At 39.7% G+C, this 22,102-nt stretch overlaps 1 protein-coding gene across 1 annotated transcript in view; it reads right to left on the reverse strand.

Annotated features, from left to right (window-relative positions):
- Positions 1–22,102, reverse strand: part of LOC116104754 (disintegrin and metalloproteinase domain-containing protein 5-like) — a 76,722-nt gene that overhangs the window by 1,277 nt on the left and 53,343 nt on the right. Inside the window, exons 18-20 of the mRNA XM_031391225.1 lie at positions 14,171–14,333; positions 13,297–13,350; positions 12,395–12,525 (exon numbers count right to left, since the gene is read on the reverse strand). Of these exons, the coding sequence (XP_031247085.1) occupies positions 12,426–12,525; positions 13,297–13,350; positions 14,171–14,333 (317 nt within the window). The 3' untranslated portion in view covers positions 12,395–12,425. The remainder of the gene's footprint in view (positions 1–12,394; positions 12,526–13,296; positions 13,351–14,170; positions 14,334–22,102) is intronic.

The raw sequence follows: 22,102 nt of genomic DNA on the forward strand, positions 1-22,102 counted from the left end.
ATACAGTAAGTTGGGTTCTGATTTGGATATGATCTGCTAGGCATGCATTTCTTTACTTCTATTATTGTTTTCATCTTTTGATTCTCTTTTATTAAAATGTAGTATTGTGAGAAACAGTTTCCCCAGTTTGAGTAACCATTTATATAAACATTTTGGGTCATTCCCAGGTTTGGACTAGTAAATGCTTGAGTATTAGAAATGTATGTGTGAATGAAAATGGTCCCCATAAACTCATAGTGGCATTATTGGAGGTGTGGCCTTGTTGGAAGGAGTGTGTCAGTCACTGAGTGGGGGTAAACTTTGAGGTTTCAGAAACTCAGGCCAGAAAGAGCAGCTCACCATATTTTCCTGCTGCCCAGGATCCAGATATAGAGTTTTCACCTCCCTCTCCAGTTCCATGTCTGCCTGTATGCCACCATGCTTCCCGCCATGATGATAATGGACTAAACCTCTGAACCTGTAAGCCAGCTCCAATCAAATGTTTCCTTTATAAGAGTTGCCGTGGTCATGGTGTCTCTTCACAGCAATAAAACCCAAACTAATCGTATGTCACAATTTCTGTGCAAATATAATTTTGATTTTTTTTTTGGCTGGGGGTGGGACACAGGGATAAATACCCAAGGGTTATTTACTGATTCTGTAGATCTTCCAAAGTATCACATTCAAAAATAAAGCATGGAAGTGCTTGGCAGCTCCAGGAGAGTGGGAAGCTGACTAGAGAAAGACAAGGTGATGACAACCTCAAAATCTGCCCTGGAGGACACTTTTAGTAAAGGTAAAAAGGTAAGTAGCCTGATCGGATAGGGCTGTATAGGCATTTATGCCCCAAGACATGTTGAAATCAACATGTGGTGCACATAAGCACATACAGGCACCTTTTAGTCTTAGTATGACATGACATGAGCAGAGGCCAGCAGCTTAATAGAGCCACAGCAGTATGAAATATCAATATGTAATATATAAATTATATTTGTTTATATGCATATATGATATATATGCATATATATGTATATACACACACATACAAACATGCTAGCTTGGGTTATATCTTTTCCCTTTCTTTTGGGGCCATCAGCCCTTCCAAGTTAGAAATTAAACCAGAAATTGCAAATAAACCTGTGCATGGAGAGCAATTTGAATATTTTATATCTATGTCTATTTATCATCTATATACTATCCTCATGTATATGAAAGTGTTTCTTAAATATGTTGGACTGACTGTAAATAAACTATCTGACTTATGCTCTGAAGTAACTACTTTAATATTGGTTAGCATAGAAGTCATGATAAATAGATATGTTAGAAGTTACTGTATGTTCCTGCACTTAAATCTGGATATCAGAATGTATTCTCAAAATGGATGAATAACTTTTTAGTACAGGGATTATAAAACACAACCATAAACAATGAAAGAGATAGAAAGGACAGTGCATCTTGGGGCTTTCTTCAAAAATAATATGAAATTATTCAAGCATTCTAAGTAAAATAATGATGTTTGTTTCCATAGAGAGATGACATGTATACAGCTGAGGTGAGTGGGTTTTATATATATATATATATATATATATATATATATATATATATATGATGACATATATATACACACACACATGTGTGTGTGTGTGTGTGTGTGTGTGTGTGTGTGTGTATGTGTGTGTGTGTGTGTGTGTGTGTGTAACACCCTGGAGGCAGTGTGGTTTTTTAGGAGAATTCTGTGTGCTTCAGTCCAGCAGTGTCTACATTCTATGAACTAGAGAACAGGAAGAGAAAAGCAGAAACTGTGATGATACCAGAGAGGAGCTTCAGATGCTATTCTGCATGGGTGTTTCTGGTTGTGCTGGGTGAATCATTTGATGTGGAAATTGATGACATTTAGATCACTGTGCAGCTGATGCCCATAATGACAGGGATTGGGAGATCTGATAAATTAAAGGTGTGTTAAAGCCAGGAAGCTTGGGTCTGGGTAGTGAAGGGAAAGCTGGCAATACCTGTTTGATATGAAAAGCAGAGACTTTTGATCACAGAAAGAACATTAGAAAAATGAGGAAATGAGATTATCTAGGAGAAATATATGGAAAGGGAAATCCAATGTGAAACTGTGAATGATAACATTGGTTTGGTACCTAATGTAAGAATACTGCTGGGGAGGAATAAAACTAAGATTAAGATGACTAAAGAGTTAAGGAATCATAGTAGGGAAGAAATTCTTGAGGAGGAAGTGCATTATTACCAGCACTGGTAAATGAAGAATGTCCCAACATAAGCTCTGGGAAGCAGTTTCACACCAAAAGACTTCCTGGGAGGAATACCTGGTCAGAGCAAGGAGGATGCAGCATTGCTTCCAAAGGACATGTGGACCAGAACAACAACAACAACAACAAAGCGGAAACGTTTGGCCCAACAAAGCTTGCCAAGTGTCCCAGAGTGGCGAGCCTGGAAGCACCTCAGGAGACATTGCTCATCAGAGCTTTATGGTTTAGGGTGGTCCTTGTCTTGGTTAAGGTTTCTTCTATGGCTGAGATGAAAGACTGTGACCAAAAGCGATTCAGGGAGGAAAGGGTTTATCATATCACTTACATTTCCAATAACAGCCCATCACTAAGGGAAGTCAGGACAAGAACTCACATAGGACGTGATCCAGAAGTCATGGAGAATTGCTGTTGGCTGGCCTGTTCCCTGGAGCTTTCTCAGTACACTTTCTTAAGTAAATGGCAATACCCACAGTAGACTGTGCCCTCATACAATCAAAGGAAGGATTGATCATCAATCAAAGGAAGAGAGAAAAAGAGAAAAGAGAGAAGGAAGAGAAAAGAGAAAAAGAGAAAAGGAAGGAAAGAAGGAAGGAAGGAAAGAAAGAGTGAAAGAAAGAAGGAAAGAAAGAAACAGAAAGCAGAATTTAGTGGGAATATTTTCTCAATTGAGGTTCCCTCTTCCAAAATGACTCTTATAGTTTGTGTCAAGTTAACAAGCAAATGAGCTAGCATAACATTATTTTTATCTTCCTGAGTGACTGGATGGATGCCACCCCTCAGAAGGCCATGTAGCTCACTCAGGACTGAGGCAGACACTAGAATATGAGGGATTGATGTGGTTTCATCTTTCCATCCTTTGGCACTGAGCAGCAAGCAATCTTCCTTGGAGGGAGATCCAAGCTGTGTGGTTTTCTATCCTCTGAGAGTCCACAAGTTGTCCTCTGACCTCTGCACATATTCTGTGGCATGTACATATATACATACAATAAATAAATGTGAGTTTTAGAATAAAATTAAACAGGGAGAAGTTGATACAGCCTACAGTCAATGGCAGGCTGGGAAATATTCAGCTGTCTCCATGGAGACAGAAGAAATACAGTGTGTCTGTAGATTTTAGTAGGAAATGGTTGGTTGCAAGCCAATGGTTGATATTGGTAGAGCTGGAAAGAGGAAATTTGGACATAAAAGCACAATTACCACCTTCAGAGGGGCAAAGATAAGATTACAATAAGGTAATTAAGAATTGTTACATTGTGAGTGTTAGCTTTCATTTACCTCAGCAATTTAAACTAAGTCAGTTTAACTGACTTGTGCAAGTTTGGAAACTTTCATGATCCATTCCAATGGTCTGGTATGCAGTGCTCACAATATACCATGCCAAGGGACTTGGCTAATAGTAGAGTGGACTCACTCACCAGGGCCTCAATTATATCACATTTGATGGATGGTAATAACATAAAATAAGCCCTTGATTATGGAAGAGACCTATGCAGAAAAGTATCCCTGGATTTTTTTCCTTCCTCAGCTTAATGATAAATCTACTTTTAATGATTTTTGTTTTAGTTTGTTTTCATTTGTATGGGTGTTTTACCTGAATGTATGTCTGTGCATGGGGCATGCCTGGTACTCTTTGAGGCTAGGAGAGGGCATCAGATTCCCTGGAACTGGAGTTCCAGATAGTTGTGAGCTGCCATGTGGGTGTTGGGAATTGAACCTGGTCATCTGGAAGAGCAGCCAGTGTTTATAGCTCCTGAGCCACCTCTCCAGCCCCTTTGAACAGATAGCTTGGCATAGTTCTGCATTTATGGAAGAATACAAGCATTAGCCAAACAGGTATTGGATTTGTTCTTCTGTGGGTAAAGGTGTGAGGAGGGAAGGTTAGAAGGAGACAGAGAAGAATCAGGCTACCCCAGGCAGTGAGAAAATGGGGACGGGAGAAACTTGGCCCTCGGAAAGTGAGGGTGCACTGGGGTCTCCTGACAGCTTCATGGGCGTTGATTCTTAGTCATCTCAGTACAGACCCACCATTTCTCCCAGACAGAGCTAGAGGCAGATAAGGTAGAAATGGAACTGATAATATGGAGAAGACATAAACATATTTGTTCAGCCACAGCTCATTTATTAGTTCATGGTTCAGAGTCCTCACTCATCTCTGCAGAAGTGGGAGAGAAGCTGTGGGTTGGTTTGGTTTGGTTTTTTTCCATCTTCTTGCTCAGAATTCCAGTTTCTTGAGGCTAATCCAGATTATCTTCTTTTGGGGTAGCAATACTTCATTAGTGAGGAGTGTGCAGGAGAAGCCAGATCACAAACTGTGAGGCCAATGCTCAGTTCCTTTTGAAACTAACCCATTTCTAGCTCAAATGATTTTAGAGACACAGATCATTGAGGAGAGAATATTGTTATCATATTAATCTTAGAAAACAAAACAAATTACCTGGCATCTCAATAGCAAATGCACCTGACTGTGCATTACAGTTGACATTTGAAAACATCACATGTTCGTTCACAGGAGTTGAGTCAATAAGACAGCACCTTGGATTTTATATTCTCAGACACAAGCAACTTTAACTAAAGTATAAAAGAAAAACTAGAAATTCTATGTGGTTTTTATTCCTTTGCATTAGATTAGATACTGGCATACACACACACACACACACACACACACACACACACACACACACACACACACACACGCACATGCACACACACTCACACACGTACACTCACACACACACACGCAGCATACATGGGCTGGTCCAAGGCCCCTAGCACATATGTAGCAGAGGTCTGCCTGGTCCAGCCTCAGTGAGAAAAGATGTGCCTAATCCTCGGGAGACTTGAGGTCCCAGGGAAGGGGGAGGTCTGGGCAAGGAGCACCCTCTCAGAGGCAAGGGGGAGGAGGACTGGGATGAGGAACTGTGGGAGTGTGGACCAGGAACAAGGGGGTGGGGGACAACAGTTAGAATATAAATAAATAAAATGATTTTTTAAAAAACTATAAAAATTCCTAGTTTGCACAAAGCAACTGAGTGTATTTCATAATTAATAAATTTTGCATCTGTCTATTTACTTGGAACAAAGACATCGCTCATGTTTTATTCTAGACATTTTCTTCTTTCTCACATTTATATGCAGAGTACACATCTGGTGGAGATTTTGTAGCCTGTGACTCTGTGTGCAAGTATATGTGTGCTTGAGGTAATGCTAAAATTTTTCTACACAATTATCCTTCCAAAAAACCATGTCAAAGCAAACATGCCTTTTCTAAGGTGCTGACGCTGAAATACTTTCCTTTTAAAAAAATTATTTTATTTATTTACATTCCAAATATTGCCCTCCTTCTCAGTCCTCTCTCCCCTAGTTCTTCACCCCACCCCTCATTCCTTCTGTTTCTGAAAGGGTTCTCTTCCACCAACATCCCCCTTCCCTGGGATACCAAGTTTCTACTAGATTAGGAGCATCTTCTTCCACTGAGGCCAGATAAGGCAGTCCTCTGCTACACATGTGCTGGGGCCACAGAGCAGCCCATGTATGCTCTTTGGTTGGTGGCTTAGTCTCTAGGAGCTCTGAGGGGTCCAGGTTAGTTGATACTATTATTGTTCTTATGGGGTTGCAATCCCCTTCAGACCCTTCAATCCTCTCCTGACTCTTCCATAGAGGTCCCTGACCTCAGTCCAGTGGTTGACTGTAAGTATCTGCATCTGTCTCAGTCAGCTGCTGATAGAGCCTCTCAGAGGACAGCCATGCCAGGCACTTATCTTCAAGCACAACATGGCATCAGCAGTAGTGTCAGGTTTGGTGTCTGCACATGGGATGGATCCCTAGTTGGGGCCGTCTCAGGGTCATCTTTCCTTCAGTCTCTGTTCCATGTTTGTCCCTGCACTTCCTTTAGACAGGAACAATTCTGGGTCAAAAATTTCGAAGATGGGTGGGTAGCCCGATGCTTCAATGGGGGGCCTTGTCTATCTACTGGGGTGGTCTCTTCAAGTTCCACCTCCCCACTGTTGGGCATTTTGGCTAAGATCATCCCCATTGAGTCCTAGGAGCGTCTCACATCCCAGGTCACCTGGACTTTCTAGGGGTTTCGCTCTGCCCCCAACCCCAATGCTACATATTTCCATTCATCCTGCTGGTCCTCTAGGCTTCTCTCGCCCTCCCCCGGCCCTTTGCCTCCCTCTCCTCTCCCCTGCCAAGGTCTCTCCCTTCCTCTGCCTTCCATGATCATTTTGTTCCCCATTCTAAATGGGACTGAAGTATCCACACTTGGGTCTTTCTTTTTGTTAATCTTCATAAGATCTGTGAGTTGTATCTGGGTATTCTGTATTTTTTGGCTAGTGTCCACATATCAGTGAGTACATACTATGCATGTCCTTTTGAGTTTGGGTTACCCCTCTCAGGATGATATTTTTTAGTTCCATCCATTTGCCTGCAAAATTCATGATGCCCTCGTCTTTCATAGCTGAACAGTATTCCATTGTGAAAATGAACCACATGTTCTGTACCCATTCTTCAGTTGAAGGACATCTGGGTTGTTTCCAGCTTCTAGCTATTACAAATAAGGCTGATATGAACATAGTGGAGCATGTGTCCTTGTGGAATGGTGGAACATCTTTGGGATATATGCCCAGGAGTGGTAGAGCTGGATCTTCAGGTAGGTAGAACTATTTCCAGTTTTCTGAGGAACTGCCAGAATGATTTCCAGAGTAGTTGTACCAGTTTGTAATCCCACTAACATCCTTGCCAGCATCTGCTGTCACTTGAGTTTTTGATCTTAGCCATTCTGACTGGTGTTAAGGTAAAATCTCAAGGTCATTTTGATTTACAATTCCCTGATGACTAAGGATGTTTAATATTCCTTTAAGTGAACCTTGGCCATTCAAGATTCCTCTGTTGAGAATTCTCTACTTAGCTCTGTACCCCATTTTTTAATTCAGTTATTTGGGGTTTTTTGAACTCTTAACTTCTTGAATTAGTATATTTTAGATATTAGACCTCTATCAAATGTAGGATTAGTGAAGAATCAGTAGCCTTTATTTATACAAATGATAAATGGGTTGAGGTAGAAATTAGGAAAATATAGCCACAAATAATATAAAATATCTTGGTGTTACTCTAACCAAGCAACTAAAAGATCTATATGGCAAGAACTTCAAGTCCCTAAAGAAAGAAACTGAAGACCTCAGAATTTGAAAAGATCTCCCATGCTCATGGATCTGTAGAATTTACATAGTAAAAATGGCCATCTTACCAAAGTAATCCACGGATTCAATGCAATCCCCATCAGAATTCCAACACAATTCTTCAAAGACACGGAAAGAGCAATTCTCAATTTCATACAGAAAATCAAAAAACCCAGGGTAACAAAAACAATTCTCAATAATCAAAGAACTTCTGGGGAGAATCACCATCCCTGACCTCAGGCTGCACTACAGAGCAATGGTGATAAAAACCGCATGGTGCTGGGCTAACTGGCAGGCAGCATGCAGAAGAAGGCAAATTGACCCATAGTTATCACCTTGTACAAAGCTCAAGTCCAAGCGAGTCAAGGACCTCCACATGAAACCAGATACAACATAAAACAAATACACTGAATCTAATAGAAGAGAAAGTAGGAAATAGCCTCAAATGCATTTGCACAGGGGAAAGTTTCCTGAATAAAAAACATCAAAGGCTCAGGCTCTAAGATCAACAATTGACAAATACGACCTCATGAAACTGAAAAGCTTCTGTAAGGCAAAGGACACTGTCAACAGGACAAAATAGCAACCTACAGATTGGGAAAAGATCTTACTAACCCTCCATCTGATAGAGGGCTAATATCCAAGATATCTTCTTTAGTAGAAGTCAACTGAACACACAGATCCATTGGTCCATCGTCCCATTTGTTTTGGGGTTTTGTTATTTTTAATTAAAAATTATACAATCTATTTTGATCACAGTTTCCCCTCCCCCATCTCCTCCCTTACCTTCCCAACCATAAATCCCATGCTTCTTTCCCTTTCTCTTTAGAAAACCAGCAGGGAAAAAAATAAAGAGAGAAAAGCAGAATTAAAAGAAAAGAAAAAGTACACACACACACACCAAAACAAATAAAAGCACAAAGTTGAAAACCATAGTATATAAACAAAAAATCAGTAAGATAAAAACAAAACTTTTTTTTTTTGCAGTAGATGGTAATTAATATAGAGACCCATAGCTTGTCAATAGTCAGAAAATAAAAGATCGTGGAAATGTTCAGTCCTAAATAGGACATTGATATACCCAAGGTTCAGGGATGATTGTGGAATAAGACACAGAAATATTTTAATAATGAGATACTGAGCATCTGCTACAAAACATTTATTCAACATGATGGCATCATGCAGTCACTGCACACATTAGCCTATCGAGGTTGTGGTTGCACACCCAGGGTCTATTCAAGGTCAAGCAGTCAAAATCTAGCAAAGTTGGTACAGGGTCTCATGAAGTCCCACTCCAAACTGAGGAGCTCCTGGCAATTAATGGCTGCCAGATGAAGAAGAACCATGTTTTCTTCCTGGATGCAAGTCCAGAGAGGCTGCTGATGCTCTAGTAAACGGCCCTGCATACATTCTGCATCTAACTAGAATCTTTGTATTTAAAAAAAAAAAAAAGCACATAAAATAGGGAGAAAAATGATAGGAAGATTGGGAACAAATTGTGGGGGCTATAAATTTTATAAAACATATTATATACATGCATAAAATTCTCAAACAATATGAAAAAAGGAGAAAAGACAGCACCTCAATAGATAGAGCTAGCCAAGCTGGGTATCTATATCAAGCAGAATCAAGTTAACTTCCTTTCTCTCTCCTTGCCCAAGTGGAAAAACAAATTCAAGATGGAGTGATTGGTGGGAACAACCTCAACACAACTATGTGTACTCAGGAAATAAAGTCAACAACCCACTAAGGGGACATCAAGAAATAACAAATTTCTGTACAGCAGAAGAAATAGTTAATCTTTAATCTAGTCAAAATGGCAGAAAAATCTTTGCCAACTGAACACTGGACAGAGGAAACTTCTTTCATAATTCGTCTTTTTTCTTAAAGCAATGAAAGTAAATACATTTTTCTGGTCCAAGACACTCTGACTGGCATGGTAACACACACCTATAATCCTACCATTCACAAGGCCGGGATGGAGTGATCACAAGTTCATGGGCTACGAAATTGTTATTTGATTATAATAAGAGCCCTTGACATGGAATCCCACATCTTAAGTTTAAATACAATGTACAGTAATGTTTACCATGAGCTTATGTTGCTATGTGACTCAAATTTGTTAATCTTGACTTGAGGCTTTATTTCATTGATAGTATTGCTCCCATTTGACATTCTAAGTCTGACTTCATTTCACTAATAAGAGCCTCCCTACCACCTCTCATGACAGGAACATCTCTGATGATTATGGTCTTGAGTATCTTTTCATATACCCGATGGCCATCCGCATGTGCCCAGTGGTTGACGATGTGTTGGAGGCTTTTTTTTTTTTTTTTTTTTTTTTTTTTTTTTACTTGAGTCTTTAGTTATCAAGTTGGAAGCTCTCCTTGATTTTGTTTGTTCTGGATGGCTGGTTGAGGCTTTGGTGAAAATTCTATTTAAGTAATTAACTCACTTTGTCATCAAAGTAATCATCATCATTAGCAGAATCATTGTTTCAGTGTTGTGCTATTGAGTTTTCATCTATTTTTATTAATTAATAACGTATTCTGGTACTTAGTTTCCAAAGATAGTTTTCATTGTCTTTCATCTATATATGCACACACATACATGCACACACATACATACACACACACATACACACACACACACACACACAGAGAGAGAGAGAGAGAGAGAGAGAGAGAGAGAGAGAGAGAGAGATTTTAAATTTAGGGTTGTACCACTTACTCATTTTGATTTGCTGCCTGCACTTTTAATTTAAGAGGATGAACCTAGGCACAGAAATGCAAGAGTCATGGAAAGAAGTAAACAGGACAGGCAAGCATGAGGACAAGATATGACCTCCAAGAGGATGCTCAATGATCTTGCCCACCACTGCAACCGGACCCCTGGATCTCACCTCCCACTTTACATGATCTTGATGTCATGATGTTAGGCATTCACCAGGGAGTAATGTGTCCATTAATTAGGTCAGGGTTCTTAAGATTCAAACACTCTGCAAAATCTCATATTCTGGAAAGCAAGCCTTTAATACATGGAGCGATGGAGGCATTCTATATTCATACTTTACTGAATGTCCAAGGACAGTGTTGAGAGAGAGGTTTGGAACAATAAGCTCTTGCAATAACAAGAGAGGAGTCCAAACAAAGTCCAAGATTATGCAGAAAATAAGAAAAACTAAACACACAGAGAATAAGAGAGAATGAACTGATAAATATCACATCAGAATGAATCAACCTCAACAATAACAACAGCAAAGCAAAGAATTGATTCTTTGAAAAAAGTAACTGAATAAACTCCTATCTAGATTAAGAATAAAGGACAGAACACTCAAGTTAAATCCCAAGTATAGGTGGGCAAGTCACAGAACCATCCCTAGATACCCGTTGACAGAGAAGTGGATAAAGAACCTTGTGGTATAAACTGGACACTTGTGAAGGTGGTGGTAGAATTGGGACTTGAGGTTGGACCCTGCTAGCTAAGTGGCTAGTTTGGGGCCTGCCTGGAATACATGAGAACTTGACTTTTAAGAAAGGAAGGACTGGTTTTTTTAAGCACAAAGAGTAAGACAGAGAACCAGACACATTTGACAAGGCCAGCATCACTCTGGTGCCTATATTAGTTTCTCTGCTGGCTGTAATAATAAAATACAATAACGGAAGCAACTCAGGGAAGAAATCTTTGTTTAGCACACCATTTAAGGTTATAATCCATCACCAGGGGGACATCAAGGCAGCAGTCACTAGTCACATCCATAGCCAAGAACAGCAGGTGTGAGTGCCTGCTCCCTTTCTCTACTCTGAGACAGCTCAGGATCTCATGGCAGGGAAAGGTACCCCAACAGTGAGTCAGTGAGTCTTCCAATGAATGTCAATTAACATAATTGAGATAATCCTTCCTAGCCACGCCCATGGGACATCCTGATTGCATTGTGACTCCCTATCCAGATGATTCTAGATTGTGTCAAGTTAACAAGACAATCATCATGATTAGACAAAAGAACCACAAAAAGTCAGGTATATAAGGTAATGTCTCTAAGGACAATTGCTTGCACCCGTAACACCAGCAACTGAGAGTCATGGTGATCCAACTGCCCCATCCTCCCAAGGGCTGGAATTGTAGCTATGTGCCACCATAGCTGACAAAGAGAGTTTAGACTGCAGCTCTCAGACTTTGAGTAGATATAAGATGACTGACTGATTGCTCTCACTATTGCATTGCGAGGCTGGGGACAGACATGTTCAAGGAAGAAAATATAGATCATCTAAATATTTTAATTTACTGACTTTAAGTTCTTCTAATCCCCAGAAAATAAAAATAATGCCACTTTACATTAATAATTCATATCACTTCTCTCTTGAGTCATATGTTAATTTGTATAAATTTTACAAACTTTTCAGAGTCATCTTTTGTCTTTGCTTGCTCCAGTTACTTCTCTTATATTGATTTGTTGCTACTCTTCTTTCCATCTAGTATCTTTGAATACAGTTAGATTGCCTTTTTCTATGTTGTTAGGGTTTTAATAAATACACATACTTATTATGTGTATCTATTATATTTGGTAATTTCCTCTAAATTAAACATTCTTCCTAGAGGCAAGTTTTTGTTTTTGTTTTTTTATGACAACAGGGAGCTGTAAAAATTAAGATTTAAGATTCAGGAAGCAAAGCAATTTACAAGTCTTAGGAAGTCCCTAAAACTTACCTGACACAAAGACTCCTCCCTCCCTAAGGTTATGTAAACAGTAAAGATTGCTGAAGAGAAAGAATAACTAACTGGAGGATCCGCCTGTATATCATGTGTATATAGAGAATGAGGGTTCTAGCTTTTATTAGTCATCACCAGGATTGGACTAAGCTTTTGGTGATACAACTAGCTAGCTGTCGATAAGTCATTTTTTTTTTATACTGTGACAAAACTTTTCATCTATTCTCCTGCAAGTCCCCCCAGTGAACTCACCATTTCACCTAGCTGGGCTTTAGAAGCATCATCACTTTGTCATTGGTTCCTTATATAGATGAGGTGAGCCCACGAGTAACTCATGTCTCTTTCCCACACACAAAAATAATGTGCCGCATAACATACATCGCCTTATAATTCAAATAAAGACATTGCTAGTTCTTCTGTTCTTTTTTTGTAAAATAGAATTTTAACAGAATGACAATGATAACTGCCAGTTCAAAATGGTACATCTCTTAAACATTTCTCAGCTCAGTCACCAATCTCAAGGTTTACTGAATATACCATCATTACTATGTAACTTCATGCTACATGGATGAGGCACTTAAGAGAATCATAGAGTTTTGCATTAAAGAGTCTCCCGTATCATTTTCTACCTCTTGCTTTGTGAGGGGAATTTTCTTAATAGCTGACAGGAAGGGAATGCCTAATGCATACAATAGATTTGTTTTTCCATATCTAGTCTCTAACTCTACCTTTAGATGGATTAAAGGATAAAACCAATAACAACCCTAAAGTCACTCTCACTAACTCTTGTTTCTTTGAGATAATCTCATGACTGTATGTGTACAGGGCATCCTTATCAAACAACTTTTTATATGACTGTAAAACATCATTAAAATATACATTCTCCTTCTCTCTGCAAATAAATTCTTCTCCCGACCCACAGGAAGTTGATAGTATCATATACACTAGCATAGAAGTTCAACCATCATTCTTCTGGACAGATCAATAGAACAGAACAGGATATCATACAACTATGTTGCTTAATATTATGAGATAATCTATGATGACAACAGTAAAGGCTTTCAAAAAGAAATGTGAGGGCTATAAACTAGCCATTTTTAGCAGTCCTAAAGCCTAATCACTACAAGGGATTAATTGTATCACTCCACGCTTACCTTCCTTCAGTGCTGGTCAACTTGGAGTTACTCACACTATCTTCCGTTGTAGAGCTACAAGATTGATAAACTTGTTTTTAAACAGGAAAAAAACTAAATCTCAAACATTAAATACAAAGACCATTGTCTAAGGAAACAACATGATTTGTATACAAGAAATGTCATTTTCCAATGGAACAGGTACCATCTGTCCTTTAGAGAAGGCATTATACTGTACTTGCACTTTAAACTAGCTCAAAGTCTTATGCTATTAACCCATACCTATATAGAGAGCCCTACCCCTGATATTCCAAGTCATTAAGTTGAATTAAGGCAAAAACATTAGCAATGTTCAAAAAATCGTACTACCCCATAAACACATCAAGTTACGATTTTTTTTTTTTGTGGAGCTGCCAAGTAAGTTTGAATTTCAGATAATCTCTGATAATCATATAATAAATATTAAACAATTTTGAGAATTTTTTGGCCTAGGGGTATATCTAAGCAATACTCTGGGTTCAATTTTTATATTAAATCACTTTTCATTCAGATGCAAATAATGTTTATGTGGGTAAATGTGTGTTTCAACCAACTCATAAGTGATATCATATAACAAATGGCAAGCATTTCTGGCATGTTTGTAAAAATTGTGTTTGTGTGTGTGTGTGAGTGTGTGTGCATGTATGAGTGTACACCTCTTTGTGTATGTGTACATGTATGTGGCAATGTCTTCTTACTCACCCCACCACTTTTTTGAAATGTGGGGGGCCCCGGTGTCTCTCTGATCCTGGGGCTTATTGTTGCTGCTAGATGGTCCCCCGTCTCTGCCTCCAGAAGAATGTTGGGGTTACAAGCACATGCCACCACAGTAAGGTTTATTTTATTTAATAGGTACCTGTTACTTTCACTTCTTTCTCTGACACATAGACGACTCAGTTTACTTTGCTTTATAACTACAGCTGAAATAATCATAATTAAGGGTAGAGATATGTAGAGAATGAACTGAAGCCGTTGTTTTGGAAGAATATTATGATTTTGCTGCTTATAGCTTTTACCATCTAGAAGGGAAAAATACCAGTTATAAATTGAGTCTTGAGATTTTATTAATCAAATGGAAAAGTAGAAAATATATCATTACCAGAATTATTCTCCAGTACTAAACACCTCATTCATATATTCTACAGCATAATTTTTCATAGAAAAACTTAAAATGAGACCAATCTATCTTATTGAAGTTCTTTTTTAAATTACTTTTTCCTTTTGAGAGTATACTTGCATCACCTCCTCCTTTTCCCTCTCCGCCCTTCAAGCCCTCCCATATTCTCCCTGCTATCTTTCAAATTCATGTCCTCTTTTTAGAAGAATTATTAATTTTATGTATATGAGCACACTGTAATTCTTCTTCAGACTGTAGCTTTCTTCAGACAGACATACCAGGATCCCAAACATGTGGTTGCTGGGATTTGAACTCAGCACCTCTGAAAGAGCAGTCAGTGCTCTTAACTACTGAACCATCTCTGCAACCCCATGCCCTCTTTTTTATTACTATTGTGTATGTGTGTATGAGTGTGTATGTGTGTGTGTGTGTGTGTAAAATATTCATGTATATTAATTAATATATAACCTGGTAATTTCCTAGATGGTAAGACAATTACAAAGATTTATTTAATTCCTTTCTAGTTTATCAACATACCCTGCAGATCTAAAGGACTATGCAGGCTACATAATACTGTGAGCCAGTTTCAAGTATACCAAATCAGTCATTCTATCTTCATGCATAACTGTCCCTCTGCTTGTTCAAAGAAGCCCTACGAGCACAGGTTTGGTACTTAGAATAGGGCTGTTATCCCAACGGACACTTGTGAGTGTGGACGCAGTGTTGGAGCAGGGGAAGAGCAAAGGCTGGAGTGGTAGTGAGAGGCAGGCTAGCAAATACATTGATTGCCATGAAAGGGCTGCTGGTGGAATTGCATTTTAAAATTATTCGCATGAAGATTGGTGTGGGGGGAGTTGTGAGGAAGTCTGAGTCTTCTTAGAAACTGCATAGAGATCAAGGATAGAATGTTGACAACTCACCGATGTTAAAGTCGAATCTAACAGTGTCTCAGACAGAAACAAAGAGCATGCTAGCCTTCAATGAAACACTATTGCTGGCACAAGGTGGGGAACTCTTAGCTAAGTTGTGCTTTAATGGCTTGTAAAGGATGGAACTTTCCAAGCCCTGCCAATGGATATTTAGCAGAGGAGATTCTAAATGAAAATGTTGAAGTGTAGTGTATACCCTCCAGATTGCTTATAGCAAAATCCAATAGTCCAAAGATGAATAAAAGAAGTAAATTCAAAAAAGAAATACTCAACCTGCTCATATTTGAAAAAGGAAGTGTGCTCTCTAAAGGATATTAAAGGGTTCTTAGAAAAATCATATATATAACATATATATGAGAGTATATATATATGTACTATATATATATATATAATGGGAATCATGGATTTAATCAGCCATCTCTGAAGAAACCAGGAATCTGGGATTAGACCAGAGGAGACAGAATTATGCCAGCAAAGACACTGTCAGTTTGGGCCAAAGGGGAAAACAGGGGACAGGAAAGTCATCAGCTACAAACATGCCTTATCCTTTAATTGCCTGGGAAGCATTTCTATGATCATTAGGGGCTACTACCACTACTCCCACTTAAGGAGCTAAGACGGCTCCTGCTCAGTCTTGGAAGATGGAGACATATCTTTAATTCTTGTGAATATAGCAGACCCAGGCCAAGGAAGCTACTACAGAAAAAAGGATAGGGCCTTTGCGTACCTTCATGGGTGACCTGGCTGTTCCAGTGAGCATGAGGGCAGACTATCAGGACAGCTAGTTCTCTTCAAGTTTGAGCTCCAGCAGAAGTTGGCTTGCTAGGTTCGGGCTTGCTCCAAGCCCCACCCTTCCCCTTCTTCTCATGCTACCCCACCTTCAAGGTTCAGTCCCACCCTAGTCCATCTCTGCAGTTAGGGACTTGGCTTTGGTTCACAGGGTGACAGTGTTACAGTCTCTCTGCTCCCACAGAGTGAGCTGTGGTAAAACAAAAATCTTGGGTTTGTCCTTGAGACCTTGTGAGGAGAGATGTCTAACATATTGGAATTTACTTCTTGGCAACACTATGACTTGGGGTAAAATGTTAGGATGTAAAAATAAAAATATCCTTAATAAATTGTTTAGCCAAGTGTAGTGGCACAGGCCTTTAATCCCAGCACTCAGGAGACAGGCAGGCCAATCTCTGTGAGTCCACGTCCAGCTTGGTCTACAGAGTGAGTTCCAGGACACTTAAGACTGCATGGAGAAAACCTGCCTCGAAAAACCAAACAACAAAAAGATTTGTGTATCTAGATGGCTAGATGTTTGTTTGGTTTTTTGTTTGTTTGCTTGTTTTCAGAATTGGTAAGAAAGCTAGAAAGCATATGCTAGTTACAAGGGCGCAAATAAGTTATTTAGAGTATATAAAAATAAAAATTAGGTTTTGGCTTAATGCATATGTCTAATTAAGGTTTATTTTAAAATGCTAATTTTAAGTCTCACCTAAATATCACACCACAGTTCAAAATGACAGGCTTGTGCAGCTAACTCTGGGTTTTCAATAGCCGTACGTGGAGGCAGACACTGACGTGGCCAGAGGGGCTCAAAGGGGGACTACTTCCCCCATATATTTCAGATATGGGTCAAGACTTTGGCTCAATGCAGCACCGCAGTGTTGATCTGCAGTGGAAAACGAAGCTGTCTTCTTAAATGCTAAGGCTAAATCTAAACAAACAAGAATGCCTGTAAAACACTCAATTTGAAATAGTACCTGTACTGGCTGGTTTTGTGTGTCAACTTGACACAGGCTGGAGTTATCACAGAGAAGGGAGTTTCAGTTGGGGAAGTGCCTCCATGAGATCCAGCTGTGGGGCATTTTCTCAATTGCCCCTTGTGGGTGGTGCCATCCCTGGGCTGGAAGTCTTGGGTTCTATAAGAGAGCAGGCTGAGCAAGCCAGGAGAAGCAGGCCAGTAAGGAACATCCCTCCATGGCCTCTGCATCAGCTCCTGCTTCCTGACCTGCTTGAGTTCCAGTCCTGACTTCTTCTGGTGATCAACAGCAATGTGGAAGTGTAAGCTCAATAAACCCTTTCCTCCCCAACTTGCTTCTTGGTCATGATGTTTGTGCAGGAATAGAAACCCTGACTAATACAGTACCTCTCGAAGCTGTAATGTTGTCTATCTGTATCCTCAGCACCTGGATTAAAGGAGGCTACCAGATGCTCTGTAACAAATTCGCTGTCTTGGGGTTAATTATTCAGGATACCTACATGGTGTCCATTGAACATCACTGGAAAATCATATTTAAAAGATCCAGCAGGATTATATTTCTGTTTTAGATTGTCAGTTAGATGCCCTTGGGTTGCAGGTTTTATCTTTTACTGTTTATTGTAATGCTAAGTGCTGCCCTCCAAGATTTGGAGTCTGAATGTAGCCTGAGGGATCCTACCCCCATGTAATTCTGATTGGTAAACAAAGAAGCCAGTAGCCAATAGTTGGGGAGAGGAGACATAGGTGGGGTTTAGGTTCCCTGGGAGACCATGAGGAAGGAAGAAAAAAAAAAAGACCCTCTGTGGAAGAATGTGCATGAGGGAGGAGGAGAGCCCAGCAATTGGATAACTGAGCAATAAAAAAACGTGGCCATGTGGGCTGGCCAATGAGAGTTAAGAGCAGCCCAAAGGGAACATGGAAATTAGTAATGAGTAACTCAGAGTTATCAGTAGGAAAGTGGATTCTAACAGCATGGAGGGCAGGCAGCTGCCCAGCTAGTGTGCTGCTCAAGGTGTATTAAAATATAAAGACTGTGTGTGTGTGTGTGTGTGTGTGTGTGTGTGTGTGTGTGTGTGTGTTTCATCTGGGAACATAAACAGTCTAAGGCCAGGAAGAACCCCATACCAGGAATTTTTTTAAATATATATATATATGTATATATATACATACACATACACACACACACACATATATACATATATATATATGTATACATATATATTTGCTCCACTGCTGTCTTGTGACAACGACATAGAGACTCTGGGTTTCACTTAGGTGTGGCCCATGGTGACCACTCCCAGTGGACATTACATCTAGTAGGTGGTCAGGGCCATCTACTGCTGGGATGGTACTCAAGCTCTTTAAACTGACTCCTCTTACAGGGTCTCTGGACACACCGCCTTTAGAGAGGAGTCTGGTGGGACTAACAGGGTCTCTGGACACACCGCCTTTAGAAAGGAGTCTGGTGGGACTAAGAGCCAATCTCACAGTGATACATCAATCTATAAGCAAAGACTTTGCCAGTCTAGGTACCGGGAAGACAATTTCTCTAACCTTGTCCCTCTGGACGGCTTTGGAGCCAGCTGCGCAATTAATGACACTTATGATTTATGCTAATTATACAGGTTCATAATTTTCTTCCTTAACTTTGCCTCTTATGATGTTTCATCCTGAGGTTGCAGTCAAGGAGACCCAGTGGCTGACTTCTGAACTTACACTGGCCAGGAAAAAGCTTGTAACGGGTTCTCCAGGCAAAGGGATGGCCTCCCGCAGGGTGGATACCTTGCAGGAGATATCACTGGCCAAGAAATCATCAGTCTTGCTAATGTCCATGACAAATCCTGACATGGATTCAATACTTTTCTTGTCTATCCTCTTCCTCTGATAAGGGTAAATCCCACCAATTATTTTCTTAACTACAGCCTCAGTGGAATTATAGTACTATGAAGGAATAGTCTCACCTTTTGCATGACAGGTGCTTGGAGGATGCACACTGTCGACAAATGGCTGTCTTATGCTCCAGGTCTTTGCCATTCTGTGAAGTTTCAGCATATCTCCAGAGACTAACCCTCCTACCGCTGCCCTTTCTACAGCATCCCATTTTTTCCAGCCTGGAATCAGTCTGTAACCCCAAAACCCTTAATCTACCATGGCTAGACAGTAAAGGTGGTAAATTTCCAAGATGCCTGGCTTCTTCCTCATCATCCTGACCTGACATAAAAACCTGAGACCAAAAATAAATAAATAAATAAATAAATAAATAAATAAATAAATAAATCAATCAAAAGCCTGGCTGGGTTTCTGTTGCTGGGGCTCCTGATGATTGCCTGGCTCAACAGTTTAAAACCAGACCAAGTCCATGAATCAGAATGAACGATATGAAAATTGCCTTGCTATTAAATGCAATGTAGAAATTATTTGCAATCCCAATCAAAGTTCCAGGGACACTATTTACATCTTTGAACAGAGATTTCTCAAAGAAGAAATAACAACGGCTAAGAAATACCACCTCCACCCCAGATTTTTCATTGTTCCTAGAAATTATGGGATATTCAACTCAAAACAACTTTGGAGTTTAATCTCAAAATCAGAATGGCTAAAATCAACAAAAGAGCTAATAACAAATGTTGGTAATGGCATATATGGCAGAAGGAAAACCCATATTCATTCTGGGTGGGATGGCACATTAATGCTGCTACTACAAAAATCAATGTAAAGGATTCCCAAAAGGCTAAAGATAAATCTGCCACCCAGATGATTTTCCAATAAATCTCATCTAATCAGGAAAAAAAATGTGGTCATGTTCCCAATTTTAAAAATAAAGTTTTTTATCACATGGCACAATCCCAAGCTTCCTGTATCAGGCAACAATGACAGTTACCTTGTCATGTCCAGGAAGGCTTACATATTTCATATGACAAGAAAGAAATCTTTGTAAATGCCTTCACATATTCCTAGGACACAAAAAGGAACCAAAACCTTCTGTTACAAAACTCTGTATCACACTGAAGTGAATGTGCGGTGTGTTTATCAGGTGGAATCAACTGTCGTAGAAATGTCTAGAGAAGTGAGGAAAGCCTGTGTGTGTTGAGAACAGTAAGAGTTGCTCATCTATGTAGTTCCTGCGGCTTTAGTAAAATGCTTAGGCAATTGAGAAGACACTGGAGATTCTAGTTTGATTCCACATTATTTTAGGAAGTGTAAGATAATGATTCTCAATGTCTTTTTTCAAAGACTCTTGGCAGAAGCCATGGTATAACCTCTGGGAATGCCACACCAATGTTTTGCGAATGTAGCTCTATGGCAAGGCCCTTGGTGATCCCCATCCCCTTGGCAAGGACCTGTGGCAACAATACTGATGACACCTGCACTGCTCCTAGAAAGTGCATGCGCTTTGGGCCCACCTGACTTTTCTTACATTTACTCTTAGGATAATATTTAATTTTCTTTTTCTCTTTAGTTTCACTTTGTCCACTGTAATTGCAGCGAAGTTTAAAGGGAGCTAAAGCCCCATTGGATGAGTTTTTGTTAATGATGAGGTGGGTTTTGTTTTGGTGTTTTTTCTTGGAACACAGAAACCAGCTCTCACCACTACCCCTGGTTACCTCTGCAGCCGTCCTGAGTAAGCAGGAAGAAGACAGTAAGGTTAACGGTTCTTGCTTACTGAACTGTTTTAGAGAAGAGATAACTACGTTTCAGGAATTTGGGAGATGGTTTAAGAGATGCTGTTAAGAACATATGGGAACATATAAGAAAAAGATTAAGGGCGTGAAAGGTCAGCCATCTCTCCGGTGCCAAAAACAAACAAACAAACAAACAAACAAACAAAGGAATCAAAATCTCCACTCCCCTTGGAGGTAAAAGTAAAAACTGTCAGAAAGTATAGAAACTTGGTCCCAAGAGTTAAGAGTCAGGTATCAATCACTACCTGAGAATAGGACCATCTCGTAAAACTGCTGCTCACATGAAAGTAATATGTAGACTATTTATAAATTATTAGACTCACACCTGGAAAATATTATTCTAACTGTGGTATCATACCTTCTGCTGACTGCAGAAATACAAAAGCACCGTGTTGTAAAAGACTAACCTAACCGTAGGGCTTGAGTATCTTTCACTGCTGTGGCCACGCACATGTCTGCTGCCAGTCTGGGCACAGTACAGATAGGATATGCCTAGCTAGATAGAATCGTTTGTTTTGCAACATAAAATTCACGCATAGATAGGAAATGAAGGTTAATTAATGTTTAGACATGGGGTAGGGGCCAATTAGTGATGGCAAGGGAATGGGGAAGAGGAAAAGAAACAAAAATGGATGAATGTTAATGAGTCTTGGAAAATGACTACAGAGAAACGAGTTAAAGCTGCATGTGTTCGAATGCTTTAAAACTTGTATAAATAAAGACAGCTTGAGCTATTTATTCGGGCCCTGCTTGCTTGAACAACAACCCGCTATCTTCATTCTCATCAACACCTTACCTCCTGCCTACATCTTAGAAGCCCCGTTGGAGCTGGACTTGTAGATTTGTAGTGTCATTATCAGCACCGGCCATCCTCCCTCACTCCTGGGTAAAGTCCACTCCCTGTTATTCCCATCTCCCCCAGCAGAGCACCCATGCACTGCTGCTTTCTCTAGAGCTCCATATCAATGTGGCCCAGTTGTCTTTTCTGGTATCTGCAGTTACTCCAGCTTATATACATACATCTGAAGGCTGAAGCCATCTGAAGGCTGAAGCTGAGAACTACAAATAAGAGAGAATGAGTGGTGGTTGTCTTTCTGAGTCTGGGTTATCTCGTTTTACATAATATGTTCTAGTTCCATCCATTTACCTGCAAATTTCATGATTTTTTTCTTTACAGTTGATTAGCATTCTATTGTGATATGCATCACATTTCCATTATTCAATCAATAACTGAAAGACATTTCTTTTTTTTTTTTTCCATTTCCTAAGTATTGTAACTATAGCAGCAGTGAACACAGCCGAATGAGTA

The sequence above is a fragment of the Mastomys coucha genome, unplaced genomic scaffold, assembly GCF_008632895.1.
Source record: "Mastomys coucha isolate ucsf_1 unplaced genomic scaffold, UCSF_Mcou_1 pScaffold22, whole genome shotgun sequence".
Classification (NCBI taxonomy): domain Eukaryota; kingdom Metazoa; phylum Chordata; class Mammalia; order Rodentia; family Muridae; genus Mastomys; species Mastomys coucha.